The sequence below is a fragment of the Crocuta crocuta genome, unplaced genomic scaffold (genome assembly GCF_008692635.1).
Source record: "Crocuta crocuta isolate KB4526 unplaced genomic scaffold, BGI_CrCroc_1.0 scaffold228, whole genome shotgun sequence".
Taxonomy (NCBI): domain Eukaryota; kingdom Metazoa; phylum Chordata; class Mammalia; order Carnivora; family Hyaenidae; genus Crocuta; species Crocuta crocuta.
Window position 1 is genome coordinate 668,704 of NW_027532820.1, and position 23,441 is coordinate 692,144.

Sequence of the window (23,441 nt, forward strand, 5' to 3'; positions counted from 1 at the left end):
GACAGAAAATCTACATTCTGCTTCTATCTAGCGTGACTAGTCAGATGACCAGCTGACCTTTTTTTTCACTCTAATGAAGATACTAATATACATCTTGTCTTCTTATACTGGAGGTCCAAAGGAGATGTGAGCACACAGTGGACACTGTAAAAAGCTAAACATATTATTATAGCTTCCAAGAACTATTTCTTTATCTTTGGAGACTCTTCAGTTATACAGGCTTACTTACGTTCGGGTTTGTTTGTTTGTTTGTTTTTAAAGAAGAGGGATCCGGTATCGGGGTTTATCTATCATGCTGCCCCCTCCCCCCATATTCTGAAAGCAATTTCTAGGAATGAGGAAGAAAGAGAAGACAAATTCAGCTCTAGCTGAGTGCCTCAGAAACCATAGTGGAGGCTGCTGTACTATGTTTTCTAGGAATTAATTTTAAAAGTTTGCTGCTTCCTGGGCTGCGTCATCAATACACAAAGCTTGTTGGGAAACGTGATGCAGGTTTCAACAATTCACAAAATCAGTACATTTGGGAGAAAAGGAAAAAAGCGAAGACAAGACTTTTAAGTACAAGCACAGTCAACAATTTCCAATTACATCCTGATCACTCTGGAATGTATTCGTTCTCACATTTATAAGCAGAGGTAAATCACCTAGTTATTATGAGATATAGCCTGACATACCTCCTTCGGTAATAACATTTGAAGATAGTATCTCCATAGATGCCAACCTGTGGTGCATTCCTAGGCTAGACTTTCTTTCACCCAGCCCTTGCATTCTGTGAGAATGACTTGGATTTATTATCGCTAAAGAATAAAATACAACTTAAATCGCTTTTACCGTGATCAGTGACGTCATGGTGGGGAGTCTAGATATCACTGCAGAAGAACAAGGAAAAGGAAAGGAAAACAGGCTGCTAGTGCATGGGTTCGCCAGTCATAAATACGCATATGGCCAATGCTATATAACTAACAGCAATATTTTAAGACTGAAGCTTGGAATTGTGACATAGTGTGGAACATTCTTTCATAGATTATCAGGAAACTTGAGTGAATATAAAATGTTCAGGGCCTCTGAAGGACAACCTGAATGTAGCCAGTGCATTTTAAGACCAAATCTCAGTAAAAGACACAGGGCTCACTATTCATAGAATTGTTTGGCTTTACGGCTTAGCCTTCTCAGGAATCTGTGGGGAAGGAGGTGAGAAGATTAGATGAAGCAGGAATGGTTACTTTACCAGTACTGAGTAAGAATATCTTTTGCTCTGGGAATTAAATTCTTTTCTTTTTAAATGTTTATTTTGAGAGAGTGCAAATGTTGAGGAGGGGCAGAGAGAGGGCGACAGAGGATCTGAAGTGGGCTCTGTACTGACAGCATACAGCCCGACATGGGGCTTGAACCCACTAACTGTGAGATCATGACCTGAGCCGAAGTCGGATGCTAAACCTACTTAACCAACCAGGTGCTTGGGAATTAAATTCTTCTTAAAGAGAGGATTCCAATCAGGAATCAGGAATGGCTACTGGGTCTTCTTCCCTCCAAAATTTTTCTTTCGGGAAAATGTCAAACCAAGAAATCCTTTAATGTACAATGAACACTATTTACATCTTTCACCTACATTCACAAGGCAAAACATTGTCGCCTATTAGCTTTATCTGTCTACATATTTTGTAGTTTTGTCAAATCATTTTCAAATGCACTGAAGACTTCATGACCCTCACCCCTCAATATTTCAGCACGCATCTCCTAAGAACAAAGACAAACATAATGCTACTGTCACCCTTAAGAAATCTAACATTGACATAGAATATCTAATATACAGTCTCTATTAAATAGCTCTGAAAGTTCCAGTATCTTTTATGGTCTTAGTTTTCATTCTCCTAATCCAGGATTTTGTACTAGATTTAATTCTATTACTTTAGTTTCCTTAATCTTGAATAGATCATCTTCTTTTGGATTTCATGACATTGACATTTTTGAAGAGGCCAGACCAACTGTTGCTTTTAGAAGGTCCCACAGTTTGGGTTTGATGGACTTTTTTTCTCATTATTGTTTTCAGTTAGATTCAGATAACTTAACATTTTGGGCAAGAAACTATATAGGTGATGATTTGTCCTTCTCGATAGATCATGTCAGGAGGCAGAGAATGTCCATCTGCCCCATAACGGATGATGCTGGGTTTGATCACTAGGTGTTGTATATGCTAGATCTCTCTACTATAAAAGATATACTTTTCCCTCTGTAATCATTAAGTAACCTGTGATGCTTTAAGACTGTGTTGATATATACCCCCCAACAACCCTTTTATCCAGTGGTGTTAGCATCTACTAATGATCTCTACCTGAATTATTTCACTAGTGATTGCAAAATAATAACGATCCTCTCTTCTACATTTACAAGCTAGAAATTCTCTAACACTAAACTGTAGGCTCACAGATCCTTCATTTTTACTTATTGCATTATAATCCATTAGCATTATTATTCTTTCTGATGTTCAACCTGTCCCAGAATTGGCCAGGAGGATACCATCAGACTAGCATCTTATGCCTTTTCACGTTGTCTCCATCAGTTTTTGAGTAACTCTTTGCTTGTTCTGGTCTTGCCTCTGGAAGCCACCCCCTCACAGAGCCATGGTGATGTTTACTATGGAACTATCTAGAGACCAAAATATGAATGCCAGGTACACTCCTCGTTGTTCAGGATCACGGCTTCAAAGCCCATTGAGTGCGAACGCCAGCAGAAGGTTGTTTTGGATTTTTTAAACAATTCACAAGTTCATCTACAAATCAATAAAATGTTAGACAACCCAATAGAAAAATGGGAAGTCCTGCTCCCACCGAGGATATAGGAAGCTATAGACCACACTGTCCCCACCCTAAAAAAGCCAGATGACCTACAAAATCCTAATTTTTCTTGAGCTCATGAGAGAGTGTGCAGAGGCTGCAAGCAACCAAGTAGCCTGAATTCCAAAGGACGGATGCAACACGAAAAAGCTTTCACCTTTAGCAAAGCATGAAGAAAGAGATGGCTACCATGCAAACAGGTTAAGATGAAAGCAGTCACTGTCCTAAATGCTTCATATTATTAGCTCTTCTAATATCCCAAACAACCATAGGAGACAGAGAAATTATATGGTCCACAGGTAATCAATGGAGGAAGTCAAAATAGTAACACAACTCTATTGAGAGGAAATATAGAGAATTCTTACAGGTAACAGAGAGGTCAGGAGATAGAGTCTAAAACCGAGAAGTCAAAAGGTAGTATGATATACTGAACACTAATGATCAACTGTACACCTAAAAAAAGTTAGGTCGGTAACTTTTGTTTTGTGGTTTTTTTGTTTGTTTGTTTGTTTGTTTTTAACGTTTATTTATTTTGGAAAGACAGAGAGAGGCAGAGCGCAAGCAGGGGAGGGGCAGAGAGAGAGGGAGACACAGAATCTGAATGAAGCAGGCTCCAGGCTCTGAGCTTCCAGCACAGAGCCCAATGCAGGGCTCGAACCCACGAACTGCAAGACCAAGACCCAAGCCAAAGTCGGATACTTAACCAACTGAGCCACTCAGGCGCCCCTGTTTTGTGGGTTTTTTACCACAATTTAAAAAAGTAGTGTCATGAGCATGTTAACTAGTGATAACAACTAGAACAAACAGGAAAGTTATTTTTCTCTGGCAGTTACGCTTGGGACAGAAAACTATATTGTTTTCGTTGTAACCTCATTTGAACTGCTACAGCTTATTAGCTTAACATGTATGTGTGCACTACTTTGTAAAACTCTCGGGGAAAAAAAAGACTTTACCTTGATCTGCAAGACATCAAGTGGAATGGTCTCTCCTTTCACAATGGCAAGTGTAGCATCTGTAATATGTCTAAAAGACAAAGGAAGGAAATGATCACATGTGGAAAACAAGCAGCACGTCCCCCACCACACATGTACATGTACACACACACACACACACACACACACACACACACACACACACACTCCTGTCCAGAGTACTAACAGGTTGGGGAAAAAGACAAATTCCTTCAAAATATTCCAGGATAGCAGAACAAATGAATATAAAAGAATTACTGATACAAACATAGTGAAAAGCTCTGATACAGCCTCAAAAGAAAAGGCTTCGGCAAAGAGAAGCTTATACAAGGCACCAATCATTTGTTTATTTCACATTTATTGACTCTCTACCATGTGTCTGACTTTTATCACTGGAAAATATGATACTTAATATTAACAGCATCTTTCATTCTAAGAAACTCAAGCTCTTGAAAAAAAAAAATTATTTCCTTTTACTCTATTAACCCAAAGGCTAACTAAAGGACAGGATTTGGAGTTATCTGAGCAAAATATAATCCAGAACCCAAGACCTATTCCTCTGACTTTCCAGGATTACAAGGATGTAATTTTAATTGCTGATTCTTTTGTTGAAGGACACAACATTGTCCCTATCTACATTCTGATTGTCAGCTGAAAAGTCTATAGGTAAAAAAGGCCTGTACTATCAGCAACCATTCAAGGCAGGTGAAACTATGCCAGGCTTCGAAGCAGCTCTAGGTTCATATTCTAATTAGATCCCAGGTCAGACACACATTAATATACAAAAGACAGTCAGCAAAAGAAATACTAAATCAACAGGTGGCCACACAAGAAGATATTTGGTCTTGCAGCAGAAAGAACAAGGAAATTCACATTAAATACTTTCCTAGTCCAGCCAGTCCAGCCCTCCGGGCACTCACCCACTCTCTCTCTGTATCACTCACTAGTCTCACCCTTCAGATCTTGGCTGAAATGTCACCATTTACCCTAACCAGCCTATAGGCCCTTCCCTATCATTCTCTATCACTGACCCATGTTCATTTTCTTTCACAATAGATCACAATTTATAATACATATTTTTTATTTACATCTTTATCATCTCCCTCCTCCTGGAAACTGAAAGTTCCACAGGGTTAGTGATAATTTACATCTATTACTACCAATATTAAACCTAACACGTAGCATAGAGCATGATATATAATAGGCAATCAATATTAGATGAATGATTTTATTCTATAAAATTCCAAGCATATAAAAAAAAAGTACAAAGAAGAGTATCATGAATCCCAATGTATTCCTTGTCTGGCCTCAACAATTATCAATGCACAGCCAATCCTGTTTCCTTGTACACCCACTTCTCCCCATCTGTATCAGAGCAAACCCCAGATATCTTAACACTTTATCCACACATATTTCTTTATGTATCTCTAAAAGATAAAAAGATTCTTTTTAAAAAAACAAAAAATGCTATTATATCTAAAACACTTAAATAATTCCCTTATATCGACATACATATAGTCAATGTCAAAATTCCCCCAATTAACTCAGATTCTCTTCAGTTTCTTTGTTTAAATCTGGATCTGATGAATAAAATCTATACATTGCAATTGGCTTAATAAGTCTTTTCTCATCTATGGCCTCCCTCTCCTTTTCCCCACTTGTTATACAAATGGGTTGTCTTATTGTGTTGCTAAAGATCTGGATTTTACTGATTGCATTCCCATGATAGTAACTAATGTGTCCCCATTCCTTGCATTTCCTAAAAATCTCTCATTGAGCTCGGAGTTTTTGGCAAAAATACTCCCAAGGTAGTGGTATATACTTCTATCAGTAAGTACATGAAATCTGTTTGCCTCTTTTTTGTGTCATATTAGCAACTATTGATAATCAATAGCTACATTAGTTAACAGAGAGTAGCAAAATGGTGACCTTTTAATTCTATTATTCCTTCTAATTTATGATCTGGTCCACAAAGAGAAACTTTCCCTCATCAACAATTTGGGTACCATAAAATAGAGGCCATGAGAAAAATCAATTTTTTTTTAACTTTACCAATTTTCAAAATAAGTTGATATCCTTAGTATCCTCTAAAAAGGACCAATAAGTTTTTCATTTTTATTTCCTAGTATCATTATGAACTCAAATAGCTTTAAATATATCTCATATGTTTCAATACATTATAGTTATTAACCTTACTAATACTCAAATTGTCCCAAAAGAATGAACTGCAAGGGTGGAGTACAAAGGTCAGTAGATAATCAGAATGAACGATGAGAAAGAGTTGCTAAGGAAGGTCTAGGTCAATGTCAACCATACTGAGAAGCGACTAACAGCTTTTATTCACACAAGTAGAATTATCGAAGTTTAAAAGAATTAGTTTGATATTTTAACTTCTTTTTTGAAGTTAGATTTATTGAGATAATTTATAGGTTGCAAACTTCACCCTTTTAGGTATACTGTTCTACAAATTTTGACAGATGCCTTCAGTCATATGATCATCACCATTACCGAGATCTAGAACATTTACAGCATCTTAGAAAGTTCCTTCATGGCCCTTTGTGGCCAACCCACTCACCCCACCATCTGCTCCTGGCAACTACTGGCTTCTTTCTGTTTTCCAGAATGTCCTATAAATTGAAGTAAGAGGTGTGAAGACTTTTCACCAGCTTTTAAAAACTCCTAGCATGAGTAGGAGACTCATGCTGTTGGATGGACTTAAAGACGGTTTCTTTTTATTGCAGAGTTGCATTCCGTTGTATGGAAAGTACACAGATTATCCATTCACCAATTGATGGACACTGGCACCATTCCCAGTTTTGGGCAGTTACAAATGAAGTGACTATAAACATCCCCCTATAGGTTTTTGTATTGACAGATGTCTTCATTTCTTTTGGGTAAACACCTATCATTACGGCTCACAGGTTTAATATTATAAGCAAATGCCAAACTGTTTTCCATAGTGGCTACACCACTTTGCATTTCCAGCAGCAACGTGAGAGTTTCAGTTACCTCTTGTATGTAGCAGCACTTGATGAGGTCGGGTTTCTGTGTGTCTTGTTTAAGCCATTCTAACCGATGCGTCTCACAGTGGATGTAACTTGCACTTTCCTAATGATGAATGCCATCTGTGTCTTGGTGAAGTGTCTGTTCAAATGTTTTGCCCCTCTTTCTATAAGGGAATCTGTTTTCTTATTACTGAATTGTGAGAGTTATTTGTATACTCTGGATATTTGTCCTTTGCCAGATAGGTGTCTTGCAAAATTTTTTCCCCCCCAATCTATGGCTTGATTTTTCATTTACTTACCAATGCTTTTCAAAGGATCGAGGTTTTAAATTTTACTGAAGCCCAATTTATCCTTTTTTTTTTTTTTTAAGGTTTCTACTTTTTGCGTCCTAAGAAATCATTGCCTAACCAAGGTCACCAAGATTTTCCTCTAGAAATGTTACAGTTTTAGACTTCACATATATAATCAATGATCATGTTAATTTTTACATATGAGGCATGGGTTATGCTTCATCTTTTACATGTGGTAAGCTCACTGTTTCAGCACTAACTGTTGAGTTAGTCTTGGACTCTTAGAATGTTAGTCTTGGAATCAGATAGGGTAAGTCCTCAAACTTGGTAATTCCTTTTCAAAGTTATTCTGGGTGTTCTAGTTCCTTGTTTTTCCATATAAATTTTAGGATCTACAAGTCAATTTCTATAAAAAAAAATCTTCTGAATAGAGATCAATTTGGAAAACAAACATCTAAATAGCGAGTCTTGATGTCCATGAACACATGTCTCTCCATTTATTTATGTCTTCCTGACTTCTCTTTAAGGTTTTGCAGTTTTCAGCATATACATCTTACACATATTTTGTTGGATTTATCCCTAAGTGTTTCATGTTTTTTGTAAAGGCTTAGCAATGTTAGTATTCTATTACCTTTTGTTGTATTTTAGAAAAATATAGTAATTTATAAAGTAAAAGATTTAATGTGTCTAGCATTTAAGTACAACTATAAAAAAGGAGACATTTAGAAATTACTATAATCTCCATTCAAAAAAGTGTAGTTTCTCTCCTAATACAGCTCCTTCTAATCTCTTCTGCTCTGTACAGTACTGGTAGGAAAATGCACCTTTCCATAGTAAAATGTTCTTTCCTTTGAAAATAAAAGTTTTTCCTGGGGTGCCTGGGTGGCTCAATCAGTTGAGTGGCCAACTTCGGCTCAAGTCATGATCTTGTGGTTCGAGAGTTCAGGCCCCATTGCAGCCTCTGTGCTGACAGCTCAGAGTCTGGACCCTGCTTCAGATTCTGTGTTTCCCTCTCTCTATATTCGTCCCCAGCTCTCTCTCTCTCTCTCGTGCACTCTCTCTCTCAAAAATAAATAAACACTAAAAAAATTTTCTTTTAGGGGCACCTGAGCGGCTCAGTCGGTTGAGCGTCTGACTTCAGCTCAGGTCATGATCTCGTGGTTCATGGGTTCGAGCCCCGCATCAGGCTCTGTGCTGACAGCTAGCTCAGCGCCTGGAACCTGTTTCAGATTCTGTGTCTCCCTCTCTCTCTGACCCTCCCCTGTTCACACTGTCTCTATTTCTCTCTCAAAAATAAAAAATTTTTTTAAAAAGTTGCAGCTGAAAAATCTTTTTTTTTTTTTAAGTAGGCTCAACACTCAGCACAGAGCCCAGTGCAGGGCTTGAACTCATGACCATGAGATCAAGACTTGAGCTGAGATTGAGTCAGATGTTTAACCAACTGACCACCCAGGTGCCACGTGAAAAAGCCTTTTATTTTTAATTTTTTTTCCAAAATTACATGGCAGAGAACAGCTAAAATACAACCCAGATTTATCATTCTCTGGCAGTAAGTGAAAGTTCTAAATAAAGCAGCACTGTAGCATGGAACAGCTATTTTTTAGGATTATTTACCTACAATATTCGAAAGGCAAGACTCCTTTTCCTCCTGTAGCAAAACTGTGGTACAACACATCTTGACGGCAATCCAAAAAGCAAAGCCTTGTTCTCTTAAATGACCTTAGGCATCTGCCATGTTGAGAGGTCTACGAAATCCTGAACCCAGGGCAGATTTACTTAATTACCTAAGAGCCCTTGGGCATGCTTATAAGTTTTATAAATCTTTAAGTTATAAATAGAAGCAGCAACAACATTAGTTTAACCACAGGGAAAACTAGCTCCCCCAAAACTGAAGACCTTCAAGAAACTAAGACCTTGAGGGCAGCCACAACGCGTGGAAGCTGGCTTTTTGGATAGGCAAGGTGTTCTCCAAGGAACGGGGTTTCCCTCTCAATCACTGACATATTTGGGCACGTTGGCTAAGCAATTCAAATAATCTGTATTGATGCAAAACGGAAGACTAACTCTCTAAAGTAACCGAGGACCAAACCACATAGAATTTATCTCCGATAAGAAAAATGTTTGAATAATTCATTTTTTGCTTTATATACTGCCCCTAAGAAATTCTAAACTGGGAATAACAAGTCTGGCAAACTAAAATGCCATGTTGGGCTCCAGGATGACTAATGAACTAGACGTCCCCATTAGATTAAGGCTTGAGGCAGGAGACGTTAGATGGAGGCCTGATATAGGTCTATGTTTATGCCTCGTGTTTGACATTGGGACCAAGGCTTTTACAATATATATGTATATATGTGTGTGTACATATATATGTATGTAAATGTGTGTGTGTGTGTGTGTGTGTGGAGAGACAGGGCAAGAGAGCGTGCAAAGACTTGGTGAAAAAGATATAAAGTAACTCCTAAAATTATAACAGCAAAAATAAACCCACAGAAAACAATTTAATAAAAATCCCAAAAGCAAAAATAAGAAAACAAAAAAAAAAAACCCGAACAGTAAATCACCTGAGTACTATGATTATGTTTCTAGAAGGTTATCTATGTTTCTAGAAGGTGTCACAAGAAGATTTTAGTTAACACAGTCAACAAGTATTTATTTACTGATCTCCCCCAACTGTGTCACAAAGCTCACATTAAAGATCAAGCAACTGACAAGGAGAGCCTGCAAAGGATTTTCTCACTTAAACTATTTCTTGCTGTTCAAAGCCAGGACTCCGATTTAAAATTCCCATTTCCTTGAAGGACTACAGATTTGTTTACATAAGGCCTCCTAGAGAAAAGAGCAACAATCTGCCCAACTCCTGAAGTCAGTTAGATTCGTAGCAATTTCACTTAGATGCTGCTTCCCCGGCTGCTTTATCCACACTTCCTTCGACTCTAGGCATTTCACCAAAGGATGTGACTATTATTTAACTGTTGTAGCTACTTCTATTATCAAAATAATGAAGCCACGGCTACCAGTTCAGTTTTCACAAGGGACTTGCTATTTGTTATCATCTATTTTTAAAGCAAACAAATGATCAATGCAAACCTGTCTTCACTAGAGAATGTTACAACATAAAGGCATAAAGATGGTTCAGATCAGGGATGCAATCTTCAAAACTGGCAAAGGGACCTCAGTATTCATCTCCACACCTGACCTGGGCACTTGATATCAGATCACCAGGGTCCCAGAACCCAAAGAGGAAATTTCCCAGTGAACGGAATGGCTGAAATTTGATCAAGGTCCTGCTCTTAATGATTTGAAGTTTCAGACTATCGAAGCTAGGAACAAAACTAATGAATTCTTATCACCCACATGTGAACGGTCCATTCCCAGGCTCGCTCACCCACAAACGCTACCACCCCACAATGACAACCTACTGGACTTTGTTTCCACTTTCGGCAAAGAGAGTATGACTCAAACTACTGGTCTGTCCCAGTGGGATAAATCCAATGGGAATTTTACTGAAGGAAGCCTGGGGGGAAAAAAGAAGAGGAAAGTTTTATGGTTATGGTCAAAAAAAAAAATCAAGCTGAACAGAGAGACACAGACAGACGTGTCCACAATGACAATTTACTGACCCTAAGTCCACCACCCTGTCTCTCCCTTTCCTAGACCAGCAGTCGGATAATATTAAGTGAGCAGTTTCTAAAATGAGGAAGTCCTTGAAAACAGTACTGAACCTGGAGAAATATTTCAGTACTCATTAACGGCAATTGGTTCAAAGAAATCTGGTTATGAAAATGAGGGTCTTAAAGATATTAGATAAATGTGCCGTGGTGACAGAAATTATATTATGTTGTCACAGTATTTGAAGAAGTTGTGGATAAAATTCAACTAAAAATATCTAGCCTTTGTACAGTAACTAATGATAATGCTTTATAAACGATCTCCAGTATAAAGAAGGCGAAGAGAATAAGCACATTCAAGGAGAAGTCCTTCATCCCATTCCCTCTCTCCCTTCTGAGAGGCAACCATTATCCTGCTGTGGCTGGGATTCCATTCCAGCCACACTGTTATTCTTTCACAACATATTTAGGCAACCATTAAACTATGTAGTATTTTCTGAATTTCAAAACTTAGTAGAAATGCCTGACATACTTTGGCAACCTGCCTTTTTTATTCAATATTTTTTAGATTTAATTATACATATACACACAGATATATGTGTATACACAGAGAGACCTATAAATACTTATAGATCTAATTCATTTTTACTGCTACATGGCTTCCAGTATATGAATATACCACATTTATGAAGGAATTCTCTGAAGAAAAATTTCCGTGGGAAAATTTTATATTTCCAACAAAAGCTTTTCCAATAAAAAGCTATTGGGTACTCTGGAATACTACAGCAGAGAAGTCTGCCACAGATTAATAAAGGTGTTACAGGACACAGGCAGCAGCACTTTATTTACTAAAACCCAAGGAAGCACCTTAAAATATAAAATGGTAAAAAAAAAAAAAAAAAAAAAAGAGGGGGGAAAAAAAAAAAAAAAAAAAAAAAAAAAAAAAAAAAAAAGAGGGGGGATAAAAAGAACAGAAATGCAGAAGTTAAAATACAATTACTCTTTCTTAAAGCTCACCTCATCTGCTCTTCGAAGAACTCCAGTAATTACCTACAAACGTTAAAAAATTATTATAAACAACGTGCATTCCCCTTATCATACAAGAACTGGATTCGATTTTCATGGATCACAAACTTGTTCCTGTTTTCTTCCTAGAAACTAGGTGAAAAGACGTACTAGCTCGTCAAACACACAGTGCTCTGCAAAGGGATCAGAGCTAAATTAGATTTTGTTCTTGACCTAAGATCAATAGTCCAATAAAGGCTAAGACAAAATAATTATGAAACGTCCCCATTATATTAGCAAACTTGTTTTAAGCTCTGTACAATGGATACAAGTGTGAGGCACACATCAGTCTTACAGAAGAGCCTCAGCTGTACTGAAGGGCACATATAGGAAAAAACAACACTTTGCTACACGCAGGGAAGTCTCTGTTCGATTAATGCTTCTTATCGATGAAAATGAAGACAAGGGGAACAGCAACCCCACTTTTAAAAAAGCTATTTTTAATTTGAATTTGTACATCATGGGTTTTTTTTTTTATTTTTAAACTGTAATACACAGGTCTTATAAAAGTAGTGAAAAATACCTGAAGAAAATTCTTTCTCAAAACCCCACCATCTGGGACAAGCATCATTAATCAGTTTTTCACATTTTGGCATATTTCCCTCCAATCTTTTTATTCAGTGCACATTTTTATATAACTGAAATGATACCAAATACGCGATGTGGCATATTGCTTAAAAACATTTTGTAAAGTAAAGGCTGATGCCAATCTCCTCCCTTCCCTCCTGCCTCACTGAATTTCAGGATTAAATGGGGGCTGTCTGAGGTCTGTTTCATTCTGCGTTGGCATGCTATCAGTATTCTTCACACTTCATTAAAAAGCCATAAAAACAATTATAAGATCATTAGCGCAGCCTTTCTAAAAGCAGCTTACTAAGGCTCACATAATTGCTAAGTCAAACATAGGACACTGCTCTGTCTGCTATTTGCTCCAGATCCCTCAGCAAATGGAGGCAAAAGGCGATCAGGAACGAGGCACAGATGTGAATTACGGCCCGTAGGATGGAAACGCTGAGGAGGAGGAGGGGCACCCGTCCTGGCTCCTCAGGGTTTCCAATACAAAATGAAGACTCCGGTCTACCGCTCCCCAAAAGAACACTTCAAGGGCAACGTACTTCCTGTCCTTATTGGACCAAAGCAAGCATTAAGGACATGAAATTTTAAAAGAGAGGCAGATACATAGACCTGAACACGCAGACCCCTGCCTCTAACCGTACCATTAGGAGATAACATTCCATGTGATGGAAATGATCTGAGGACAAATGCATTTTTTTTTTTCCAAAAGAAGATCTTTAAGTTTATAAGAATAACGTTCTTCATAATTAAAACTGATTCCCTAACTCCCTAACAGGGATACTCCATGAGAGTCTCCAACATATAAAAATCTCATCGTGCTCACCACCATTTCTTCCCCTTATTCACTTTTATCCAACTTCAATTTGATAAAATAAATATCCTTCTATATGCTGGGTATAAAGTTTACACAAAGGAAGGAAATAAAAGCACAGGAGAAAAACGTAATGCTATTATGCCTGCTTCAGGGAGGAACAATTCTAAAAAAAAAAAACAAAAAAACTAAAGAGAAATAATTTCCTTAAGTTGTAACCACTTTATGTCATTGCTTGAAGATCTAGCTTCCATCTTCCTCCCCATCAAAACCGTTTCCAACAGAACAGCCTACCTCCTGCAGCGTCCCATCCCCGCCTGCAACAATGATCACGTCTGTGTTTTCCAACAGTTCCAGAAGTTTCTTGGCTTGGCCCTCATAATCGGTCTGAAATACAAGAGAAGTCTTTGGTAAATGTATCACCCTAGGGCCCTAAGATCAAAGATGTAAACGTCTGGGATATTCAAAGTTTTACACAAGTCTTTTCTCAAATTCGACATAATTGATAGACCTGAGAAACTAAGCAGCTATCAAAGCAATTATATAGTTTTGAACTGTTTAGAGCTGGAAGGGACCTCAGAAACCATCTTTAACCTTCTTTTAAACATAAAACTCGGGTGGCTCAGTCGGTTGAGCGTCAAACTTCGGCTCAGTTCATGATCTCTCGGTTCATGAGTTGGAGCCTGGTGGTGGGCTCTGTGCTAACAGCGCAGAGCTTGGAGCTCATTTTGGATTCTGTGTCTCCCTCTCTGCCCATCCCCCGGTTGCGCTCGCGCTCTCTCTCTCTCTCTCTCAAAAATAAACATTTTTAAAAAGTTTTAAAAAATTATATGTATATTATATCTCAAACCCAGTCATCTGTCTCTGGTTATACAGTTAGCTAGTCAAAGACTCCTTTCCGGTCCAGTGCAGATTCAATTACACTATTTACCCCGTGCCTTTCACCCAAAAGCAGGAATTCAAGTGCATATGCAACTATAGAGTAACAGATGTAACGAGAAGAACACAGATGTGGGTGCCCAGGAGACCCAGATTAAACGCCAACTCTCCTACTTTTTAGCTGAGGGCCCTTAAACTCTCAGGACCTTAATTTTCCTGATCAATGAGATTATGTGGGTTGGGGGATGGTAATAATAGCTTCCCCCTGTACTGTTGTAAAGCGGTATATAAACAACTGAACTAGCAAGGTAACTGTCCATCGCCTGTGCTGTACTTAAATGAGAGGTTAGGTTTTACTAGGACTACACACTAAAGATGGCCACGTGTGATTCAGAGTAGTTACACAACAGCGCCTAAGCCTCACCATCTTTACTGAGAGGATTTCCTCTCAGATACCTAGGCAGACTTCAATGAACCATCTAAGCCACTACCTCTAAAGCCAAACATTAAAGTTTAAAACACATAGTGCAACTAAAATAGGAAACGCCCCTTCCTATTGACACATAACAAGACACAGTAACAGGCAAAGTAGCTGAGCACAGTTAACACAGAGGAAAGAAGCAGCCCCTAAAGTACCACCATTAATTTTATGATGAGTTATCCCACTTTTATTATTCATTTATTAAAAATGAAGTGGCTGGCTTTATAGTTAAACACACATTTGCAAATGTTTAATTTTTTTTTTAAGGAATAGGTCAATCTTGATTAAAAGGATGGCTTCTGAGTATCCCAAAATAGGCCATCAATCGTTGGGAGTCAATGGGGTGTGCTAACAATGAGGCATTTTGGACTATCCTCATCTCCTTTGACATTATTAGATCAGTGGACATGGGAAACTAGATGGACACTGTATCTGCTCTTTAGCGAGGCACCTGGCAAGCTATCTGATGATGTCCTTGGGGACAAAACAGAAATGAGGAAACGATGCGCTAGAACGTAAGCAGGTTAGTTAGCTACCAGCCAAAGGTCTGTCTCCAAGGAAGCAGCTCAGTGGAGTGACATCAAATTGTAGGTGCATTCCTAGTGACATTTCTTTAGGACTCTCCCTCAAGCCTTTGTCTATACAACACCATCAACAATAGAGGTGAAAGTAATTTATTAAATATGTACATGACCATCTTTTCTAAAACTGACAATGGCCTCTGTACGATTCCTCAAACATGCCAAGTACACCCCTGCTTCAGAGTCCTTCAACATCCTCGGCCCAGATTCCTTCTGTCCTGAATCTGCAGGACTTACCCATCCTTCAAGTCTCTGTTGCAAGGTCCTCTTCTCAAACCAGTCTCCCTTGGCCTTCTGAACTAAACTAACACTCCCAATTCCTCCTGGTCCTCTTACTCTGCTTGGTATTTCTTCTTAGCACTCCTCGCCAGCTGACAAACCATACGTTTGTGTATTTCTTATCTCATCCCTCCCTTTCCCACTTTGAAGCTCTTTGGGAACAGACGTGGAAAGTTTATTTTGTCCAGCCTGTATCCCCAATACCTAGACCAGGACTTAGCTCACTTGTAAAAAAATATATATATATTAATAAATATGAATAAGTACATGAATGAACCAAAATTCAAAAATATTTTGGCTGATTTAATAGACAGTTATTTAAAAGATTACATTTATAAGTAGAACATACTTGAGGCTCTGGTGTGAAGATGAAAATTCCAATGCACCAACAAAGGAAGGATTAAAAAAAAAAAAGCAGCCTAATGATATTAAATAAAGAAAAGTGAATCAAGACAAGAGGTAGCATAATATTAGAGAACAGTTAACTTTTTTTTATGTTTTTTATTTATTTCTGAGAGAGAGAGAGCATGAACAGGGCAGGGTCAGAGAGAGAAGGAGACACAGAATCTGAAGCAGTCTCCAGGCTCTGAGCTAGCTGTCAGCACAGAGCCCAATGCAGGGCTCGAACCCACGAACCATGAGATCATGACCTGAGCCGAAGTCGGACGCTTAACTGACTGAGCCACCCAGGCGCCCCAAGAACTGTTACTTTTGCTGGATATAATAAAGACACTGCAGTTACACAGAAAAGTAGTCTGATTTTTTTTTTTTTTAAGTGCATACTGAAGTATCTAGGGATTAAAATGACATGATGTCTGTAATTTACTTCAGAGAAGTATGTGTGCTGGAGCCCACATGAACCAGACAGCAGCAGGACTGACCCACAGATATGGGAGTCAGGCCATCTTAGGCCATCCCTCCTCAGCCAGGCCACGGAGGTGCCCAATGAGACCAGCACAAGGCAGCTCTGAACAGACTGCTGACCAAAGGAATTGGAAGCAGAGAAGCAGATGTCAAGGTAGTTTCTTACATAGCACTAGATATCTAGTGCAGAAATAGGACAGTAATTACAATAAATGTTAACGGACTGAATGGTCCAGTTAAAAGACCAAAAAAAACAAAAAAAAAGTTGGATCCTTAAAATATCCTGTTTCGAGGCTTTACCAGCAGTATATCTAAAATATAAAGATACAAGAAGTCTGAAAGTAAAGGGATAAAAAATATTACACCAAGCAAAAACCAGCCAAAGTAAGCTAGGGTCACTAATCATACTAGAGAAGACAGACTGTGGCAGAGTAGAGACTGGTGCTCAAGAGAATCGCTCCAGACAGGGTCAAAGTGCAAGACAAATGAGGCGATGACACTGGAGAGCATCTAGTGACATCATCTCAAAATATCAAAAATGAACAAGACTGCATAGAAAAATCTGTATTAACAGTGGGAGGTTTCTAACACCCCCTCTCTCTATAGTTAAAACAGAAGAAAAAAAAACTCAGTAAGGACACAGAGAACCACACAGTGAAGAGCCTTAAGTCACTGCACACATGCAGAACATGTATCCGATGACTGATACTCTTTATACTCATACAGGGAACATTTATGAAAACAAAACACATGCTAAGCCATAAAACAAGACTCCATGAAGTTCCAAATGCTGGAATTGTATAGATTACATTCATTGACCATGATTCAACTAAATAAGAAACCATTAACAAAAAGTTAACTAGAAAAAAAGAACTAGAAAAACTTCATATTTGGAAATTTAAAAACTGGTCTAAAGAACTCAATTTCCATCATGATGGAAATTAGAAAATATTTTTTAATGAATGTTAGTGAAAATACTATGTATCATAACTTAGAAGATGCAGTTGAAGAAGTAGAGAGAAATTTATAGCTTTAAATACAATGGAAAAAGGGTAAAAAATAAGCATCCAACCGAAATGTCAGAACAGGAAAAACCTAAAATAACTAGAATAAAGAATAAAATAAATAAGTAGAAAAAAGGGTAAAAAATAAATAAGCATCCAACTGAAATGTCAGAACAGAACAATGGGAAAAACCTAAAATAAATAGAATAAAGGAAAGAATAAAGGCAGACTAGAAACTAATTAAACAAATATAAATGAGAGGATCAACGAGCCAAAAACTGATTCTTGGTGAGGATTAAACTGACATACCTCTCACCAGACTATTGAGAGGGGACAAAAAGGGGACACAAACAATATGAAGAATTAAAATGAGATATTAAAAATATTACAGAAACTTTAAAGTCAAAAGGAGGAAATTATGAATAACTTGATATCAATTAATTTGAAAACTTCAATGCAATGAACAAATTCCTTGAAAATTGTGCCTTACCAAAATTAATTCAAGAACAGAATCTGACTGATGAGCACTGAGTGTTATGTGGAAACTAATTTGACAATAAACTATTTGTAAAAAAAAAAAAAAAAAAACAGAATCTGACTACTTGTTAGAACCATACAAAACAACCTCCCCTCAGAGAAAGGTCCAGGTCCAGATGGTTTTATTTGAGTTCAACCAAATATTCAAGGAAGAAATATCAGTCCTACATAACAATTCTAGGATCTCTCATACGTGGAGCCCGAAACATGCATTACAAGCACTCAAATAGACGTTAATGCTCTCCCCTTTCTCCCATCCCTGGAGGTAGACAACTAGAAAACCACATCTCGGGGAGCGCCTGGGTGGCTTAGTGGGTTAAGCGTCCGACTTTCGCTTAGGTCATGATCTCACGGTTCGTGGGTTAGAGCCCCGCGTCAGGCTCTGTGCTGACTGCCAGCTCAGAGCCTGGAGCCTGTTTCAGAGTCTGTGACTCCCTCTCTCCCTGACCCTCCCCTGCTCACGCTGTCTCTCTCTCTTAGAAATAAATAAAACATTAAAAAAAAAAAGAAAGAAAACCACATCTCGGATCAGTTGGACATGACAGTTCAACATTTCATGGTGAATTGGACTAAATTACCTTTTAATCTCTGTATTCATGGAAGTGTGTAATATTAAAAATAAACCACAGACTTATACACGACAAGAGTGATTTTCACCAAATGCATACACCTCAGTACCCACCACACACCTACCACTTCAAAGTCTTGGGCCTTTGAGTGGAGTCTTGGAGCATCTTCTGTATAGCACATCCTTCTAACTTATTTTGTCCCCTTTTCTTCTTAGCCAAATATTGCAAATTCTAAAGCTTTACCACTTAAAATTCCTCACCAGAGAGAAAACGTTTACCTGTCTTTGGAATTACCAAGTAATTAAATACTCAAAGTGGAAAGTCTATTTTCAGGAAAAGAATTCTTACAGCTATGACTACTTTCATCTTCTAAGAGACCGTAATTCCACATCTTATCTTTCAGATGAAAGGAATCAAGTTCATGCCTCCATCTAATCTTATTCTGAAAATGAAAAGCTGGCAATCCTTTGAAAAAAATAAAAATAAAACCACTTTATTAATGATCAGAACAAAGACACAACGTCGATTCCTCTGTTCCCAGCTTCTTGTGTGTTAAGTGATTTCTGCTTGGAGTCAAGAGGAGAAGATAAGTTACAAGCAGCAGCAACTCGGATAAAATCAACACTCTGGAGCGTTCTTACCTTGACGACTGTCACATCCATGCCAGATAAGTGTAAAATTGGGGCAGCATTTTTCTCAAATAGAGTCCTTGCTTTGCTGTAGACAAAGGAAAAAAAACAAAAATTTTAACACGAGTTCTCAAGAGAGGACAAAAAGCCCAACCATCTTTGCTGGAGTAGAAAAAGCAGCAGGCTAAGAAAAACAGGTTTCCTTCATTTTTGCAAACACAGGAAGTCGAACAGCGAGTGATGAGGGTCTACAGATAGAAACGTAGCTGCTACCACTCTGGGGCCTCCGGGAGTTTACCTTCTAATACAATCAGCACTTGCCCATCTGGGATGCTTGCCGTTCAGAGTCTAGTTCCTCCAGAGGAAGAATGTACACTGCATATGGCTCCACTCAGGAAACAATGTTTGATTCATTCAGCAAGTGTTTACTGAGGACCTACTATGTGCTAGACACAGGTACAGGGGCTATGGATACAACACAACAAAGACAAAAACAACTAGAGCTTAAGTATGATGTAATAAGTCCGCATGGAACTTATCTATATTCCAGTAGTAGAAAGAGGAGAGTGTATTTAACATTTTTCATAAGGCCCGAAGGAATAAACTGAACCCCACAGAATACTGATTAGTTCTAACTCAGTGGGCACAATCTTTGATGGAGAAATACACCATTTTTAACAATTTCAAATACTAAAAGTATCTCCATTTCTTGAGTTTCAAACCTGCAATAAAATCCCTGGAGAAGGAGCAAAATTCTTTTCAATGAAGGCAGAATTTCTGCTATGAAAGGGCAAGTTTGAGATGAATGTAACTTTAGGATAATTAACAGCTCATCTGAAGCTCCCAGGCACAGTCACATCCTTCTCTTTACATGGTCACTTTGTACACACCTCTGTTGGGAATTTTCATATTGCAGGACGATCAGTGATCTGGTAAGACAGTCTTTGGGACAAGACTGGATGCCTTCCAAAAACAGACCCCAAATCTTATAATCCTTGCATCCCCTGGCCTCTAGGGTTATACCTGGCACATTCAGAAGACATTTATAAGTGTCTGATAAATTAACACACTGATGCATGAATAAATAAACCTGCCCCCAATGCAGACATGTAAACTCTGTGGAAAATGAAATGACAATTGTGAGGTGATCTAAGAACAGAAACAGAGTCCTTTGAAGAATGTCTGTGTTTTAAGAGCATCACACTCATCATCCTGATAGTGACTCTCATCCAGTGCAGGGGAGGAGTCAGAAACACAGCCCAGGAAATCAAGGAATGCACAAGCTGCAAAGGGTCCCCAGGAGCACAGTCTCAGAGTAGAATAAATGTGAAGCATACCAGTCAGTCAACCTGTTTTTTGCCCACATATTTTCAACTATCGCATCGAAGAAAAACAAAAGCTAGAACTTTCAAAATGCCAAGCATCTCACTTTCACATCCACATTTACTCAGTCCTCTTTCGAAGATTATTTTTTGAAACCAGTGATGCGTGCTTTGACTTTCTCACAAGTATTTTATGTGAGGAAGAGATGCGGGGTAGCTCATGAGCTGCGTGTATAGTGATGCACATACCATATCCAACATTCCGTAAAAAGAAATAAGCACCAAAGGGCAGAGAGAGACACATAACATGCCTTATTCTGAATTAAAATAGAAATGGAGAAGCTTGGACAAATTTTCACAAGAACCATTCAAAAAAACATCTCCAATTCAGGACCTACATGAGCACATTAGAAGCAAATTACACAAATGCCCCTGCCCCTCGTAGGGCCCTGAATGCTTCTTAGAACAAACAGGGAAGGCTCAATGAAAGCCTCCCCTTTCCACGCCTCGTTTCTGGGGCTTCACCCAGTAGCAAAGCGCTGAGCCAGTGATACTACAAAGGTTTCTCCTTCCAGGGTTGTTTTCATTACTAGATTGGTAAGAAAAGATGAGCTGGAAGGGCATCAGCTCTATCTGAGAAGCAAAACTCTGGACCAGTCTTAATCTGCTATATTAATCATTTACAACAAATCCATAAGCTCCAAGTTGAAGAAATAGGATTTGAACATTTGGGCTTTTATTCACATCTTTATGTGATACCATGGCTACAGACAATTGCTAAAATGAAAGTGATTTTCCCCCTTCTAATGTTCGATATGAAAGATTGAAAAACAAGTGTTACCAGAAAGAAATGAATTATTTATTATATAATTAAAGGTGAGACAGCACCGGAGCTAGAGAAAAACTTTATATACCTACAGCAATTTCCAGGTTCACATACACACCAAAAAAACAATTACTTCTCAAGGTGTTATTTATTAATGCTAAACACACAGTTATCTTATTTCTTAAAGCACCTACGTAGGTTTTTTTTAATTTTTTTTTTTTTTTTTCTAGGAGAGAGAGAGAGAGACAGCGTGAGCAGGGGAGGGTCAGAGAAAGAGGGAGTCACAGACTGAAACAGGCTCCAGGCTCTGAGCTGGCTGTCAGCACAGAGCCCGACGCGGGGCTCGAACCCACGAACCGCGAGATCATGACCCAAGCGAAAGTCAGACGCTTAACCGACTAAGCCACCCAGGCACCCCAGCACCTACGTAGTTTTAAACCAGTACTACATAGTGAAATAGCTACATGATGCATTGTGAATGATGTGCCAGAGCAGGGCCAAGATGACAAAAACAGTGCAATTAAATAGTGAAAGCTTAGGGAAAAAAAGATGCTGGAGAGCTTCCGAGTGGTGGCTCTCCAGAAGCAGACAAGGATTCACCTTTAGCCTCCATTTTAAAGATTGTATAATCATAGACAATAATCCGCCTTCAGAAACGCCAATACCTTTACATGTAAAAATGTACACAGAACTTAAAACTGCTCGAAAAAAGTTTATTCGTTTTTAAATGTAATTATCTCTTCTAAGTAGGAACTTAAAATAACTGGTCATAGCTTAAACAAATGATCATATATTTGTCTTCATCAGAATTAGAAAGGTGCTAACTTACTAGTTCTCTATAGGAATAGGTCTTACCATAGTAATACTAAAGTAGGCAGAGGGGAAGGTACAAGCACTTTTGAGAAGGGTGGGAGAGCAAAGTAAAGAACGTTTTGAACCTCGCCAACAAGTCAAAAGTAATCACACTGGCTTATCCTCCCCTTTTATCCAGTGCTTACAGGAACTAGAACACTGAACACACTATAGGCATTATCTCATTTAATCCCAAGGCATCTATTCTATATGGCAATTGTATAAAGCATGAGCTATTACTTTCCCATCGCACAGATGAGTACACTGAGGATTGAAGTTAAGTTACTCCCATATCGAAGAACCGAAGAATATACAAGTCTGGTTGTTCCAATGCTGAAGCCCAGAGTTCTCTGATAGCTTCTGCCACAGGCCACCACTGTTTACTTACCTCAGTATTGTGATGGTGTGGTGTTAGGACTTGTCCACTTGCCGGCACTGCAATTAGTGCTGGTATTAAACAAGAATGCTCACTAGGCATTGGTGTGTCCATGGGGGAGGATAAGTGGCTGTGATAAAGCCAGTCCAACAGGATTGAATTAGGCAGAGTCAGAGAGTCAGTTCAGACAATCATAGGTAAGTGTCTGCAACTGCAGAATTAAAAATAAGGCTGGACTATCTGTAAAGCCATACTCACTATTCTCAAGAAATTACTTACTTCTTACTCAAAAAACTTATTTCAGAGTCCCTGCGTTTTACACAAGAATACTTAGAAGCTTGCTGTTGTTCTTAATATCATTTGACTTGGATCTTATACAATCTGGGCGCCTGAGTGGCTCAATCGGTTAAACATCCGACTTCAGCTCAGGTCATGATCTCGCGGTTCGTGGGCTCGAGCCCCACGTTGGGCTCTGTGCTGACAGCTCAGAAGAGCCTGGAGCTGCTTTAAATTCTGGGTCTCCCTCTCTTTCTCCTGCTCAATGCTGTCTCTGTCTCTCTGATCCTCAAGAAAGACAAAAAGAATTGTTCTGGTCATTAGGGAGAATAAAAAATATCATTCCCCCCAACATACACACACACACACAACCTTTTAATCTTTACTATATTTTAAGAATAATTTTACATCTTAGGGGCGCCCAGTCAGTTAAGCACTCTGCTCTTGATTTTCGGCTTAGGTCATGATCTCAACAGTTTGTGGGTTCAAGTCCCACATCAGGCTCTGTGCAAACAGTGCAATGTCTGCTTGGGATTCTCTCTCTCTCTCTCTCTCTCTTCCTTTCTCTCTCTGCACCTCAGACATGCACTCTCCCTTTCTCTCAAAATAAATAACTTTTAAAAAAGAATAATAATTTTAAGTTTTAAATGATTTGTTCTAAAAGTCTTCAAAGTCTTTTCAAGTTCACCTTTCCAACTGAATGAGAGCTGCATTTTTTTTTGCCCTTTTTTTTTTTTTTAATTTACAGATTTTATGTTTTAGAGCAGTTTTCAAGTCCAGAGTAAAAACGAACACAAAACACA

General features: G+C 38.5%; 1 protein-coding gene across 3 annotated transcripts in view; it reads right to left on the minus strand.

Annotated features, from left to right (window-relative positions):
* AGK (acylglycerol kinase) overlaps positions 1–23,441 on the minus strand; it is a 103,978-nt gene that overhangs the window by 24,441 nt on the left and 56,096 nt on the right. For all 3 annotated transcript variants that reach the window (XM_077781045.1, XM_077781044.1, XM_077781046.1), the window contains 5 exons: positions 18,999–19,074; positions 13,458–13,550; positions 11,729–11,761; positions 10,523–10,617; positions 3,788–3,857 (listed from right to left, as the gene is read on the minus strand). In XM_077781045.1, the coding sequence (XP_077637171.1) occupies positions 3,788–3,857; positions 10,523–10,617; positions 11,729–11,761; positions 13,458–13,550; positions 18,999–19,074 (367 nt within the window). The remainder of the gene's footprint in view (positions 1–3,787; positions 3,858–10,522; positions 10,618–11,728; positions 11,762–13,457; positions 13,551–18,998; positions 19,075–23,441) is intronic.